This window comes from Sinohyriopsis cumingii, chromosome 3, assembly GCF_028554795.1.
Source record: "Sinohyriopsis cumingii isolate HCF-2022 chromosome 3, ASM2855479v2, whole genome shotgun sequence".
In the NCBI taxonomy this organism is placed as follows: Eukaryota; Metazoa; Mollusca; class Bivalvia; order Unionida; family Unionidae; genus Sinohyriopsis; species Sinohyriopsis cumingii.
Window position 1 is genome coordinate 76,392,860 of NC_142963.1, and position 17,295 is coordinate 76,410,154.

The 17,295-nt window shown below is 37.7% G+C and overlaps 1 protein-coding gene across 1 annotated transcript in view; it reads right to left on the reverse strand.

The window, feature by feature from the left end:
- The window catches only part of LOC149803139 (BAI1-associated protein 3-like), a 349,073-nt gene that overhangs the window by 92,696 nt on the left and 239,082 nt on the right, over nt 1-17,295 (reverse strand). The window contains exon 20 of the mRNA XM_089953890.1: nt 7,874-7,975. Coding sequence (XP_089810016.1) covers nt 7,874-7,975 — 102 coding nt within the window. The remainder of the gene's footprint in view (nt 1-7,873; nt 7,976-17,295) is intronic.

The window sequence follows — 17,295 nt, forward strand, 5'->3', positions numbered from 1 at the left end:
TGTCTTATGTAAAGACAGCCAGATTTATTAACCTTCCTAGTAGGGTTAAGTAGATCTGTTTGTTCTTTATGTCTTGCTTTAATTCAAACTTCCTACTTCAAACTCTTTTCTCATAAAATTGGATGAGATTAAATCCATGTTTCCCACAGGTCGGACTCTTTAGTAAAGAACATTTAATTTGTAACAACTGATGGGTCTGATTTCTTGCAATGGAAGGGGTGGTAGGAATCATAATGTAGATAACTATGTTTATCTGTTGGTTTACAATATAAATCGATTATTATTTTATTTTTCCAAATTACTGTAGTATCTAGGAATGTGATTCTTTCCTAGAATAATTCGTTATAAACTTATTACTTTTGTGGGCTTATGAAACCATTGATGGAATGTTTTAAATTCCAACTTTTGTTCCAGTCCGGATCTTACAAATATCATGTGTAAACCTTAAATAAGCAAAAGCTTTACGGGGGTTTCAATTCAAGTTGCCCATAAAGATATTGGCATAAGATGGGGCCTGTTATGTGCCATGAAAGTGTCTCCGATTTTTAGGTAATGGGAATCATCGAAGATATCGTGGTTGTGTGTGTGATTTGGATTTCTAACATAGCTTCAACAATTTTTCAGTCATATCGCTAGAATGTCTGCAGTGTGGCAGTTTATAGTGATGTCTAGCACTGAGGCATCATGCCGCAGACATGTAGCATGATGTCCCATCCAGTCACATTATTCTGACAGGTCGACCATGCAGTCCTAACACTAAACTCTTAATGCTGAGTGCCAAGCAAGGCAGCTGTGAGTACCATTTTTATAAGTCTTTGGTATGACTCAGCCAGGGATCGAACCCACCACCTCTTGCATCCATGGCGGTCACTCTCACCACTAGGCCACTGGAGCGGTCAAATATTGTTCGTGATGGCAGATATATTTAATGGCAGATTGGCATCATCGATGGCAAAATTATTACATCGTAGTACTAGTTAAGTTTTACTAGGACTAATACACTCTGATTTGGGAGACAATATTTAGGTTTAATTTGTAATCAAAGTTCTGGTTACTGATGTTAATCTCTCATGGTTGGTGTACATTGGAAAGTGATGTCCACTGAGACCAAAGAGGGTCTGAATTTTTTATATGGTCAGTTATAAAGTTTGAGGTTTCAGTCCTTAAACATTATGGTTATTGAGTACTCTTTACTAAGAATGGCACTATCACAAAGTACCACAGTACCACTGAGCTTGCCATTTTGACACAACCATGAAGACATGTGCACGCAAGTTTTATTGGCATTTTATGAGCCTGTTGTGTTTAGTGGGTGTCAAGGGAAATCCTGCCAATACAAAAAAGTGTGGGAAGAAAGGTAATTTATGTGGAAAACATAGTCATCAAGGAAAAACAATGTTACTAACATTTTTTTGTACTTTCTAAATCTTTAATTAAACCTGTAAAAGATCAGCCCATTGAGGAAATCAAATTCCCATCTGCTGTTGTTATAATTCCTTTGAAAGTCATGTGACAGTAGTTCAATCTGTTATTTTAAGTTTTGGTACACATACTGTAAACCATTACTGGTTCTGCTAACATTTTTCCATTTGTTAGTTTTAGTTGATTGTTTTAATTTCAGGAGCCGAATACAGATTGTATTTACCAAGAGTAATAATAATAATAATAATAATAATAATAAGAAAGACTCTATTTAGAGAAGGTAACTCAATTAGTTAAAGAACTAATCTCCCTGAGACCTTCTATCTGTTATGCGCAATATATACAGTATAGACAACACGAAGTGAAGAATCTGGCTTGACCCTAATATAATTAAGTAATTTTAAAATTCAAATTATCAAGCCTGGAATACATGTACAGGCATCTGTGAAAACATAAACATATATAAAACATAAAATATCATCCTGCATTGAAAAATTCAACTATGAAAATGATGCAAAATTACAGAAAAGCAGGTGGTATTTTTTGTACTAGAACTGTTAAATTTCTCATGATTTCATCCATTTAAGACATTGATTATGAAAAGAAGAAATGTTAGGAGCCTGCCTTATGTCACTGGGAATGTTGTTCCATACCAGTGGACCAGTATACAGAAAACATTTTAAAATAATTCCTTCTTTGGCCTTGGTATAATGTAATTTTTACTTCTTATGGACCTTAAATGTGGAGTACCATCAGCATCTCTTTGGTGAAAGATATTGCTTAGATAGACAGGAATGGCTTTTCTGGATACTTTATACATCACTTTGGCTTTCTAAGAAATATTCTTTCATGTATTGTTAAAACCTTTATATTTTTCATTGTATCCTGAAAATTGTCTATACACTGATCTAGAATTAAATGGCAAGCCCTTTTTTGGAGTCTTAAAAGTGTTGTCATGTTTGAATTAGAGGTATACCCCAAATTACATTACAGTAGTCCAGATATGGCTGGATCTAACTTTTATAAAAGATGACCCTATACTGAAGAGGAATGTATGTTTTGATTTTCCTCAGTAGCCAAAGATAAGAATTAACCTTGTTTGAAACAAGTTTAATGTGAATAGACCAAGTAAGATTATTATCTACGAATACACCAAGAATTCTATCCTGAGAGGTCATTTTAAGGCTCACATTGTCAAATAGAACCTGGAGTTTGTTGCTATCTAGCTTTGCTTGTTTTTGTTGTGTTGTAAGTAGTAGGGCTTTCCTTTTTTCTGTATTTATGATCATTCTGTTTTCCTTGCACCATACTTGAAGTCTGTTGAGAGCATCTTGTAAGTTATTTTTTTCAAGTACTCTTTTGGTTTTACCCATCTCAGACAGTGTAGTATTATCTGCATAGACGTCAGTGGAAGAAATTGAAGTTCCACTCTTAAGAGGTAAATCGTTGATAAATAGAATGAATAACAGAGGTCCAAGGACTCCACCTTCTGAAAAGTCATTGAAACAGGTACTCCAATGAGGAAAATTGCCCAAGATTGGCATGCCCATAGGTTCACTGTCATTGAGCAGTTATGTGAATCCGGGTATGGGCATCATATCCTCTTAAAACAGAAGATACCCACCCAGCAAAGCACATGAAGTTTACTGCAAGCATTGGCTGTGGATTAATAGAATCTATGCTGGAGTTTGCACAAAGGGTTACATTATTTGTTTCCACATGAGGCCTGCTGAGTGGGGACACATTTAATATAACCCCGTGACTGGGATTTCCTTGTCCTGGTACAAACCTCAATGTAGATTATTTTTCTCACCCAATATTTTCCTTTAAGGTACAAAGAATTCTTCACTTCTTCAATATTATAGTTCATGCGCAAATGGTTTCATGTGGCACATTAATAGAAATATGTTAATGAGGGCTGTGGTGTGACTATTCCAACTGAATAACACTATTTACATGTGAACATAAAAATAACAAAACATTTGACAGTATTGAGGTTATTATCATATTTAATTAATATATTGATGTTATATGAAATTAACAACAAATAATTACTATTTATTGCAAGAAAATATTTCAGTTTCATCAGTTCCAATTTAGAAAAGTTATACTGTAAATAATGAAATGATACTGTGTACACAGCTCTATATAGGCCATAACAAAGAGTAAAATGTAGTATGAGTGACCATGCTTGGATTATTCATAGATAATTAGAAACCTGTGTCACTATCATATGCAATTCTCCTTTTCTTTGGAGGATGTGAAACTGTGTATGACATACTGGTGTTGTAATTAATACTGATTGTAAAATTTCCCGTGTATGAAAGACCCTCCAATACAGACCCAAGCGGAAGTGCATAACCATGTGCTGAACTTTCAAGTTCACGGTCTCTTGGAATATATATTTTCTGTCTTAGAAATATGGCAAGTGTGGCTATTAATAGTGGAAGGATGTACTACAGGGAAATCTGCTCACAGAATAATGTGTGGATGGATAAATGATTCCTTCTGACTGGTAAGTGCATTATGTCATTAATGGTTGCAGGCACGTTTGAATCAACTGTGGCACAATGGGAATGTTTAACACAATTAAAAGAAAGCAGATTTGACATAACACATTTCTGGCTGTTACTAAGTTTTCTGTAGTTGTTGAGAGAGATGCTTGTGGCCAGTGATGTGTACAGCCTGTTTGTCTGGAATGTTGTTTTCTGTTAGTTTCTGACGTAGATGTTTTCTTATGCTGGAGTTTATAATTCAAATCTGGCAAATGTGCTTTCATACTCATTTTTTTCATTAGTGAGTTAAGCTTTAGGGCCCCAACTGGTTCCTATAAAAACAATTGCTCACTGGGACTAGGTACATGCGCACGAGTTTCATGGGGCAAGGTAAAATGGATTGTCAGGGTCACAAAAATCACTTGGACATTTGCCCATAAAACATTTGTAGATAGTTAAAGGACATCTATCTGGAAATAGAGGGTTAATGTCCATTCTTGGTTTTTCATTTCTTGTGTTTCATACGTCTTCCCCTGTCCTCATCTTCATCTGTCTCTTGTTGAACTCTACATGTTTACTACATTACTTTAATGACATGTCTCCACACTTTATTTATCTGTGTTCTTCACCCACTCCCCATAACCCAAAGTGCAAAGTATTTTGTTTCTCTCCTCCAAAAACTATTTTGGTAAATTTCCCAAAGTGATGACATTTTTATTGGAAAACAACTCCATCAGGCCAAGCAGAAGACAACAATGGTTGTGTCCCTTGATAAAGTAGTCCCTATTCTGGTCTGAGATAATCAGACTCCGATAGGAAAAGTACGGTTAGCAAAACAGGTATAGTTCTGTTGCATGGGTGGGAAAAAGCTGGTGAATTACAAGTGTTATAAGTATTACTACTATTAAGTTTTGCCATTCAAACACATGTCAGGAATATTAAAGATATGAAATAGAGGAAACAACGGCATTCATTGTAGAGTGATAATTCAATGAATGAAATAATTTAATATTTATTTTTAACATTAAATTGCAATATGTATTTCAACAATGGACAATTTTTTATTCGTATTTTCCAGGAGTGAAGTATTGAATATTGCTACGGAATTGCAGCCTGCCTAGGGCAGAGATGGCCATAACTTACATTGGTTGGACAAATACATGTCAAGACAGCCAGATCTCAAAATTGTCAATCCAAGAAGTCTTCAAATTCAACATGCAAAAGTAAGATCTGCACAAATTTATCAATGTCTAATATCTCATATTACATAAAATCTTGATGATCTAATGGATAAGTATGAGACTATTTACAACGTGGATGAGAATGGACCGTCAACTACACGTAAACCTCCAAGTGAACTTGCTGCAACTGGATCAACAGTGCCCCCCCCCCCTTACATCAGAATGTTTACTTTCCACACATTTAATTTAATACCACATCGTTTGGAATCTGAATGCATTGTTCCGTTCAGTTCTTTTGCCCATTTTATTGAATACCATATCATTTGGAATCTAAATTCATCATGTTGGATTAAATCATTTCATTTTAGACTACATCATTTTATCTAATACCACGTCATTTGGAAACGGATCTCATCATTCCATTTTCTTCTTTAAATCATTTTATTTAATATCATGTGACTTGGAATCTGAATTCATCATTTCATTTATTGGGTTAAATCATTTGATTTTATGCTACGTAAATTCAATTAATAAAACTTCATTTGGAATCCGAATTCATCATTCCCTTTTGTCATTTAAATCATTTTATTTAATACCAGATCATTTGGAATTTAGATTCATGATTTCATTTGTAGAGTTAAATCACTTCATTTTAGACATCATTTTATTTAATACCACGTCATTTATAAGCAGATATCATCATTCTCTTTTGTTCTTTAAATCATTTATTTTCAGAAGAAGTCCTTTTATTTAATACCATATCATTTGGAATCTGAATTCATTATTTCATTTTTGGGGTTCAAACTTTAATTTCATATCACACAACATCACTTGGAATCCAAATTCATCATTCCATTTGTTTTCTTAAATCATTTCATTTCACACTACATCATTTCATTTAATACCACATCATTTGGAATCTAAATTCATCATTTGTTTCGTTTTTCTAAATCACTTCATGTAACAGCAAATCATTTGGAATCTGGAATTATCGTTTCATTTGCTGGGTTGATTTCATACAACATTATTTGAGTAATGTAATTTTGGCGATAACGGCTGCCCATAGCTTTCAGGAAAGTAGGTATTTACTCATTTAATCCTAACACTGTTGAAAGGAGCAATTTTGAACCTGCTAGTTTGGAGAAAGAAGCAGAAAATCAGCAGAAAAAGAAACATCTATTTAGCAGAATGCATCATTTTATCATCAAGGTGTGTGATTGTCAAGAACAAACCAGATAAGAAACATAGATATTTCAGTAACTGTATTGGTGAGAACATAAAAAAAATGTGATGTGTGTGATCACATGTCATTACAATATCTACTTCTGTTTGGACACTAACTTGTACAGCTCAGATGCATTTTCATTTCCATATAGGCAGGATCACCAACTTGATCTCAGCTGTGGGAATCTTGTCCCAAGTCAGTCTTGGACTAGAATTAGCTAACCAATGCTCAAGGCATATTTAATTATCTATCATGTCAAAACAATGTGGTACTTGTGACAATATGTATTGCTATTCAAACCATAATTAACTTTTTTCAGAGGTATAATATTTGACAATTAAATATATATGACCTTGTACAAATAAAAAAAATATCACAATCATCAGGTATCTGAACAACAAATATTTATAACTGCCTTGCAACCTCCCTTTCTCCCTCTCCAATAGCTCTAAACAAATACTGCTTTCAAAAATCATGGTCTTACAAACTGATACAATGATGATTTATTTTTATTTTCTCTCTCACACAAAAATTCACTAAAAACAATAGTCTTTTTGAGTTATTTGTATTTTGATAATGAGATTAATGTTGTTGAAAGAACACAAGCTGCATGTAACTTCAAAAACAAGGACGCATATCATAAGCAATGATATAAGCCCCTGTGACTGACCATCTCAATCCCATTGTTAACACGTAAAATATCTACAAAGAAAAATGTGCTTGGAATACCCATGATCTTACATAATAATGCATCTCTGTCTCTCATTAATACCTGCAATAACTAAAGTTGTTTTTAGTACTTTTATCTTACATTGCAATTAGATTCACGAGCTAAATGAGACAAAAATAGGATGTTTATTTTTTACGTCAGTACTGTAAGGTGAGCAAGTATTGCATGTTTTGTAGAACATCTTGGGTACAAACCATTTTTTTTTCATGTAAAGTCAGTACTCCAAAATAATTAAAAAAACATTCATGCTCTGAAATGAATTTTTAAATATTTCTGTAAAACAAAATAATTGCAAAATTTATGTTATAACCATTTTTCTTGATGAATAAAGAAAAACACAAAATATATGTGGTACCTCATTCTTTAGTCCTTATGTGTCTGCTTCATTTATAGATTTAAACATTTCCTTAACAAATTTATTTTAAACATATTTCCTTAACAAATTTATTTTTAAACAAATTATTCGCTTGGAATAATTTTCATAACTTTACAATCCTGTGGTCAGGCTGCAAAAAATAATTAACCTAAATGTCACATGCTAACATGAAAATTCTAAAGTTCATTATGACTCACGGATTTATATTTTATGACACAACAATACATGATGGTCTATTTAGTGATTAGGCAAGGGGAATAAAGTACCCTGCCTAGAGACACCCAGTGGCAACCAACCTGGGAATAAAGTACCCTGCCTAGAGACACCCAGTGGCAAGCAACCTGGTCTGGTCTAAGAAGGATCTGAACCAGCAAACCATTTTGAGCCAGAACACATGTTTGATATGAAAAATAGCAAAAATTAGAATATATAATGATTACGTACTTGTTCCTTGACATCAAACTGCCCCTCAATATCATAGTAGCCAGCTTCTTTGAGTTTTTCATGAATGATGTCTGCATATAAAACTGCCCCCTTACAAATATCCTGGAAAAAAAGTAAACACTGATTATTAATAATAATTGTAACCAGAGAAGAAATGCGCAGTTTCCTCTTGTAAACATGCCCCTTCCTGTCCCACATCCCACTCCTACCCTATGGTGGCAACAAGTCTATATAGTTCATATAGTCAAAACTTTTCTGGATAAATGTGAGTATAATAATGGGTTAACTTGCATAACTTCAACAATCCACTAAAGACTGCAAATATACTTGTATTAAAAATCATAGGAGAACAAAAATTTGTCAACGCACACATTTTCTGATGATGGCCATAATAGGTACTAAGTTTCACAGCACTCTATGAATAAACTGCAAAGAAGTTGTATTGAGAACATTCTGTTGTACATTACAGTCAGCTACAAGACAATAAAGGGCCAAATATAACAAAAAACAAGAGACAGCCCAGTGATTTGTTGACATGTACATCCAATGATGATGATAATATTTCCTGTTTTATGGTGATCCATTATATCTGTGAGATTAGTTGTGTTCACAAGATTTTGACATTCACCACCATCCGGCTACAAGTCAAAGAGAGGAACAACACTTAAAAGAATATTGAAAAAGTGTAGCGATTTGTGCATATGCACATCTTTGGATTATGAGCACGTAGTTTTACAGTGAGGCATCCATTTGTGAGACTGGTTGCATTCCCAAGATTTTGTCATTCACTGCATTCAACTACAGTTGAAAAGGGTCATTCTCTGGCAGTGACCATTTTATTACAAAGAATCCTGGAAATCAAAACCAAGACTGTAGGACCAGCTGCATTTGCAAGATTGTGTAACCCAGTGGAACGAAGGATGAACATAATGATCTCTATACACCCACATGGTAAGGTATACAAATGTTTAGTCTCCATAAAAAAAATTACAGAAACTTCAGTTTTATTATTGATGTGCAAGTGAACAGAACTTATATTAAGTAAGATCTAAATGCAAAGGCCCAGATATGCCAATGCATAATGCATTAGCAGATCTTGGTCTGTGCATTTTGTTGGGAGCAATCAATGTAACACAGACCTGATCTGTCAGTGCATTATGTGACAGCAGATCAGGGTCTATGTTACTTGCATTGTGACCGGACTTATAAGTGAGTATATATTGTACATAAAGCATCCAACAACTAATGTCACAAGGATTCAAACATGACAAGGAACTTGTTTTTAAAATGTTATTTTCCTACAAATCCATCTGTTTCAAAGTACAACACACCCTTGATAACTTGCACCCTGATAATAACTGCAAACCCACTTATACTGCAGGGTCAGGCATGGATCCCATTTTTAAAACCAGAAAATACAAAAAAAGTTTGATCCCTATTTGTTGAACTTGAAGAAAATCGTGATCAAAATTGGTAATGGAAATTTGTATCTATTGCTCGTTTTATCATCAAAATTGGTAGATAGGATCCAGAAATTTTAATAAACATTAAGCAGCAGAGGGGGCGAATCGGACATTTTGTCCAATCGTTATTTTGCTTAATTATTACTTTCTGCAACTCAACGATCTAGTGTCGTCAGCGCCTGGTAAAAAAAAAACGACGACGTCGTTGGGGGATCGTCGCGTCGTCATTTGGTTTAATTAACACCTTCTGCGCGTCGATCCCCAGCGTCGTCAGCGTCCGGTAAGCACATCGACGACCGCGTCGATGTCATCGCCCCCCTCTGCTGCTAAGTGGTTATTTACAATGAAAATTATTTACAACTAACCGAATATTTGGTCAAGTCCGATACGATATCGTGTCCGAGGATCATGTAAATTTATCGTTACGAATCCATGTGGGGTCGACTGAGCATGACTAAAAAAGTTTCGAAAACCATTAAAGTCCATGTCACCGCCACACCAAGTTTGCCAGATATTTCGTAGCGTGTGTGTATCAACGCCGTTGAATACAGCAAGAATATTGCAGTTATCTCTGATTACTTTTGGAATCTGAGTGTATCGTTGAGTGACATATATCACGTCAGTGTTTTTATGCCTGCCTCTGGAAAATATCCTAGCTGGGTTCTTTTGATTGTCTAACATAACATCATCGTACACGACTAGATTGTTAACGTCGCCATCAATATCATCAATACCCGGTGCATCATTGATATCCGTAATAAACTCAATAACATTCTTTTTAGCGATCGCTGATGCATTCTCGTTGAAATCTTTCAACACCTCGTAGCATCGTTGATCATCTACGCTAGGAGCAACCAAATACAACTTATCCCACTTCATCCATCTCATTATTAAATTGAGTAACAATTGCGTCTTGCCGGATCCAGATGGTCCGATGATAATCATCCGGATCGAGTTTGGTAACGCTGCAACATGCTTAACTGGTTCTCTTGTTTTAGTCGCCGAAAAATCAATTATATTCATATCTCTATACATAAATTATGGATCTATATTGTGTGAAGTGTAGAGTGCGTACTGGCACAAATGATATGACAACCGTTACGACAAGAAATAACAGATCGGCGCTTACTGGTAAGTGTGTACAATGCGGTACAAAGAAATTTAGATTTATTTCTATTAGACCCGGAGATGTTTTAAAAAAAAGCGAGGAGGTGACATCGCAGCCAAATTGGCAAAACTCCCCGGAACACCGTGGGCAAAGTATCCAGGAGAAAAACACCTCCCAGGATATAACTACTGTGGCCCCGGAACACGATTAGATATTAGACTCGATGATCAAAATCAGCCCAAACCCGGTGAGTATCCAATAAACGCTATCGATAAGGCGTGTCATGCTCATGATGTTGCTTACAAAAGTAGCGATCTGCAACAGCGTCATATCGCGGATGTAAAATTAATTCACGCGCTAAATGCTATTCCTGATAAATCCGTCAAAGAAAAATTGGCCTCATGGTTGGTAAAATCGGCTATGAAAGGTAAATTAATGATTGGCGCTGGTAATTAATAACAATCATCCAAGAAAAACGATGGATTCCATCTATTATTCTCCGAGAGGATACTGGAAGGGGAAGGCCGCAATTGGTAAGCTTGCAAGCGCTGCAAAGGTAACAAAAACCACTGCGGCTAATTGGTTATCCAAACAGGCTATATGGCAAATCTATCTACCACCGCCTAAACAAATCAACTTCTCGCGCTTTGATGTCAGCGTACCTAATGAAGTTCATCAGGCTGATATACTATTTCTGCCGCATGACAACGGTTACAAATACGCGCTAACCGTAGTTGATGTTGCGAGTCGATACAAACAAGCGGAACCATTGAAAACAAAGTCAGCAACTGAAGTAGCCGATGCGTTTGAGCGGATTTATCGAAGAGGTCCTCTGCGCTGGCCAAATCTATTACAAGTTGATCCTGGTAGTGAATTTCGCGGCGCTGTTTTATCAACGCTGAAACATCATAGCGTCGCGATACGACGAGGTCATACTGCGCTACATCGTGATCAGGCAATTGTTGAACGATTCAATCGGACTCTCGCTGAACGGTTATTTGGATATCAATACGCGAAGGAATTCATCCAAGAAAAACGATCTCGTGAATGGGTTAAAAGGTTGCCAGGTGTAATTGCAGCGTTAAATAACGAGATTACCCGAGTAATCAACATGAAGCCCAGCGACGCGATTAAATACGAGTATATACCCGGAAAATTAAAAATAAATAGCGTTTCTAAGCCGATTCTTGGCGATGTCACTGTTAGATATCTATATGAACCAGGAGAGCTTGAAGGCGGTAAAAAAAGGGCTACCGATCCTATTTGGAGTGTTACCACACATAACATATCAACGATAACACGATCAACTGGTAGACCACCGATCTATAGACTGGATTCAACTGCTCCTCAGCGCGGATTTACACGCGAGCAACTACAAGTGATACCTAACGATACTCAATTACCCCCGCGTGGTCTTAACTAGCGCCGTTGCGTCTATTACACTCAAGACAGGTCAACCTCACATTGTTTTTGACATGACCGAGACTGTTATCGATCCTATCCACGGTAAATTGGCGAGTGTCTTTATCCGAATAACGCCAACTCATTATACAATTGCAACTCGCGCAGTGATTATTCTGTTGTTGTCGTAGCGAGATTATTAATTCGGCATCAATATCAAAACGCCGCTGTTTTTTTTTATCCTGTTGGCGGTAACCCGAGAGTTTTCTATCAATGACGCTTGCATCGATGGTGACTTTGTCGCCGGCTTCGTCGGTGGCTTCGTCAATAACAATTCTTCGAAGCTGATTTATCCTTCGTACTCTGGACACTGCAAGATAGACTAGATTCGACCATTCGATGCGATTATCAACTATCCAAACAATTGTGTCCGTGATGGTTAGTCCCTGCGAGGAATGTATTGTTGTTGCGTATCCTAGCGTCCACGGGGATTTATCAGCACGTAGCGCGTCCTCGACGACGCTGATATCAACGAGCACGATATCATTCAGCACGAGAATTTGTTTTTTTGTCCCTGACGCTGTCGGGGCTGGAATTTCAACTTCAATGTTCTGCCGCCGTGTGTCCGCGGGTCTATAACATAACGGCACTGGACGCGTTGGAAACTTTTCCTTATGCAACGTAAACAACTTCCGCTGAAGTGTGTCTCTGACTATCTTTCTACTCGCTACAATCAAATCGTTTGGTCTCCATGTTTCCCAGAATTCATTTAACGGCGTTTCCGGAATCACCTCGCGAATTATTTCACATTGAATTCTATCCGGCTGTAATCTGATTAATTTCTTAACCTCGCGCAGTTGTTCATCAAGTGCTCGGTAATCAGTATCGGTTTCTTCATAATAGTCCACAAAACCCCTTAACCAATCATGTGGACCCTCGCCGACAAATGGTGGTGGTTGGCCATGGTCTCCACACATGATTACCGCTGTATTCGCGCGCAGCAACCACTCAAGAAACATTTGTAAAGTATCTAACGAAACAGTACATATCTCATCCCAGATGATAATGTCGGGAATAAATTTTTCACCCATTCGATCAGGAGTCCACTCACCGCCGCTGTATCGAAAAAAGCTGTGATAAGTAACGGCGTCAATATTTCGTTGTTTTATCTCTCGCGCTAGTCTATGGGTCGGTGTAAGCACGATTATACTTGCCCGCGTTCGAAATAATTCAATTGCCCGAGTCGTCTTTCCTGACCCGCCACAGCCGCTTAAATAAACCGTCTTGTGTCTACAAATTGGATCAGAACACGATGGTGCATTAGACCATTCTGACAATTTATCACCGCGTAAGTAGTTGTTCTCAACGGTGACATCTGCTGACGGGAAATAATCGCGTCGTATTTCATTTTTAATTCTCCATGTACCCCAACTCTCGTCCGGACTAGTAAACTCGGCTACGTTTTCCTTATACGCTACGTCAACATAAAACGAATCAACGGCTACTCTAACCGCGGTATCGGGGAATCTATTTATCATCGAGAATAAATTGATAGCGGCATAACCCAGCATAGACGCCCTCAAATGTGGATACGCCGGGCTGTCTCCGTCGCTGTAGGTAACAACTGTACCCAACCTTGTTCCATTGGACAAGAAAGCTGTTTTGCAGTTCACGTATCTATTTTTTGCCACTGCGTCCTTGATTACGAAATCATATTCTGCGTCATCTATAATCAGCCGTGAGCAATATCGTTTGTAGTCGTGGTTTTTTCCACCTTGTGTAAACTTACCAATTATTCTTCTACCGAGATCTTTTGCCTCTCTGTTTCGTTGGTTAAATATCCTCCTGGACCATTCGATGATATATTCCTCGTCGGCATCAATGTTTTTTCTGGACTCGTCAATTATGCTATCTAGACGCTCCGGTTCTGGTAACCAGACTTCAGTCTGCGCCCGGTATGATATAATCGCGTCACTGACAATCAACGAAACTAGCATGCTACAATCAATCATATACCGTAGCAGCGCTATTGGCAACCACTTCTTTTCAGCCATGTGTCTACCGATCCAAATATAGCAACAGCGATGAAGTCCTGCCGCGAACTCAAATGATACTATGCGAGCGAATCCGGTTAAATCAAAATCAGGCAGTGGTCCATTAATAGCAACACGAGTCATTTCATGTCTGGGGTGTCCAAATCGTTTGAAATACTCAGCGGCGGATCCATACCCGAGAAAACTCGCTGGATAGCAGGCAACCATATCAACCGAGATCATAGCGTCGCGGTTGTATTCAGTGTTCCATAGTCCACCGTGATAGTATTCCAAACAACTGGATTGTACATCCGGTAGAAATTCCTTGCGCGTTGGTCTCCACGCATTTTTCCTTGCTGCAACATGAGCTACAACCGATGGAATCGTAAAACAATTTGTTAGCAGTTGTTCATCATGCTCTTCAAATTCCATGGCGGTTTTTTTCATCCTGTTGTGAAATGCTTCAGTGCGATATAATTCGCCGTTTGGTCTTACAAACTGATCAAAGGTATCCGCATCGTTTTCAGCGCTGCGAAGTAACCACATTGATACAGGGTCGTTTTTACACAAGTAGGCAATAGCATCAAATAGTTTCCTCTCCGCGAGAAAACCGTCCTTGGAGAATTGTTCTCCCAGGAATTCTTCGGGTATATACTTTACTGTTCTATCCCGTGGAAATATTGTGATCACGGGCGTCCATGCGTGTTCGTTATGATCAATAATTTTGATTGGGGCTCCCTTCGATTTATACTTTGATTCGTATAATACTTCACCGGTTATCGTTGTAACGGTTATTGGAAATCTCAGCGATGTTTCTAATCTCGCTATGTCGCTGATGGTTGCTCCACGCTCTTTTACGGTTAGTTCCCACTGGTTGATTTTGCTACGTCGTAAATCAGTCAATTTGTTTCCTCGACATGCATTTGTAAAATGCTCTATTATTCGTTCTGCTACACAATTTATCCCAGTTGACTGTTTCATCGGTTTCAGTTTTCCGATATCAGGTTTCTTATTTAACGGGTATATTCCATAAACAACTGCTGTTTCAGGATACGCTCGTTCATAGTATGGTTTGTCAATTCCGGTTAACAACCCCGGCTTGGAGTCGCGGCTGACAGTGACTGTTTTCTTGTCGCTGAGAACTGGTTCAAATTTATCACGCATGATCCAATCGCCTGATTCCACCCGGACAATGAATTTTACTCTGAAGAAATACCTTTTACCGTCAAGTTGTGATATTATCATTGCTGCGCGGTTGTCGTTCATGGTAGCATCAACAATGCCATCAATTCGAAATGTTGACCAACTGTGAGATGCGCCATCACGCTTGAATTCATTGATACAATCGCGTATTTTACTCAACAGGGTTTTATCGTTTATTAACGCTTTTGGTGTGTCCTTGAGGACTCTATCGAGATTAAACCTAATATTTTTCCGGGGTTTAATTGCTGCCAATCTCTCGAACTCATCCATATAATTAAAACAAGTATTTAAATGAAAGAATATAGTATAATGAATCACTGCAAATGGTTGATGATTGGGTCGACAACCCCGTGCAATAAATCATGTAGAGGTGAATTCTGCGGGTATCATTTACAAAGCGTTCGTAATGGTTCTCTTGGCCCCCTCCCGTGCTTGGTTTGCCACGTCGGTGTAAGAGGAAAATCACAGTTGTGTATCAATTGTGGCGGAAAGCGATACAGGGAACTAAAACGCTATTATGACAAGCGAATTAAAAACGCCGTCATCAACCCCACCGCCGACTTCGTCATCAAAACCCCCCAAGACTACGTTGCAAGATCTCATAATTAACAAACTAAGGGTTAACTCTAGACAAGTAGGTATTATTATGGACCAAGAGTTCAGACCTCACCCTGTGTTTGTTAATTACGAGGCATCTCGCGACGGTATTGTTAGAAACCGCAGACTGAAGAAGCCGGTTGGTACCGTAAATAATCACGGATACTTGCGATTTAATGCTGGGAAAAAAATCTGTCTTATTCACAGGATGGTGTATGAAGCGTTTAACGGACTGATCAACGACGGTCTCGTTATTGATCACATTGATGGATGTCCTCAAAATAACAGACTGTGTAATCTAAGAGCTGTTACACCGAGTCAAAATTCCAAATTTGGAAAAACAGGAGGGATGAGAAAGGCAAAACCCGTAAAGTCATTTGATACAATAACGCACGAGGAAAAAATATTTCGCTCTATGAATGCGGCTGGTAAATACTTCGATATTTGTAGTAAATCAGTTCTAGATGTTGCGGAGAATATAACTAAAACAGCGATCTCAAAAAAGACGGGTCATAGAATTCGATTTTCATATATAACATCAAAGGGAGATAACTCGTTTTGTGATAGCGTCGCATGACAAGAGTTACGTCCCTTGAAGTCTAATTAATGTTGCGTCCCTTGAAGTCCAATTAATGTTGCGATTAATTAATCATTTTACGATGAAAACTAATGAAATACACGCTATTATCTAACAGCTGTATTCTTTTTTTTAATGTTTTATTTGAGTATTTGGTTTCATTTAAATGCCGTGAAACACCATTAATAAGTATTTAAGGATTCAAACGATTCAAGGGAATTCAAATTAACACACACCTTGTGACTGACGCCGCTGTATTAGTCACTTTATATATAAGATGACTCGTTATAAGCCTGGGGCTTTCGAAAGCCAATTCAACTAATCAAAACTAACCCACGCTCTTGACCCGGGCGTGTGGTTGTCTTTTGTTCACAATCATGCAACCGGGTTAATTTAATTGGGTTGCTTTTGATTGGTTGAATTGGCCGTAGAGTTCCGCCCCGCCGTTTTATGTTTGTGCTGTCTTGTGCCGTCCCATCATCCATCAATCATTTCATTGTAAATATATTCATCCTTAATTAAGTACATGTAGTGATGTCCCCCAAGCATATCTTCTGGGCGGTCTACGATGACGTTTGTCACCCTAGGCCTCCCTCCCGGAGATGTATGCTTTGGGGTTCCAAGATGTGAATGTCCTTAATTAAGTATATGTATATGCCTGCAATCTGCCACAACACTCGAGTGGAGATCTACGGCATTGTACTGTCCATGTATGCCTGTAATCTGCCACAACACTCGAGTGGAGATCTACGGCATTGTACTGTCCATGTATGCCTGTAATCTGCCACAACACTCGAGTGGAGATCTACGGCATTGTACTGTCCATACAAAAAACGGGGTCAAAAATGGCCCCAATAATTTTATTAAAATTTTTGATATTAGAAATAAGATGTTTTATAAGAATAATGAATATCGAAGACATCAATAATATATTAACTGAGATTTCAAAATTAAAAAATCAAGGAATTGAATTATCTGATGGTCTCGACAGTGAAAAAATATTATCCGATTATGAGATTATTAACGAACAGTCGAAACGG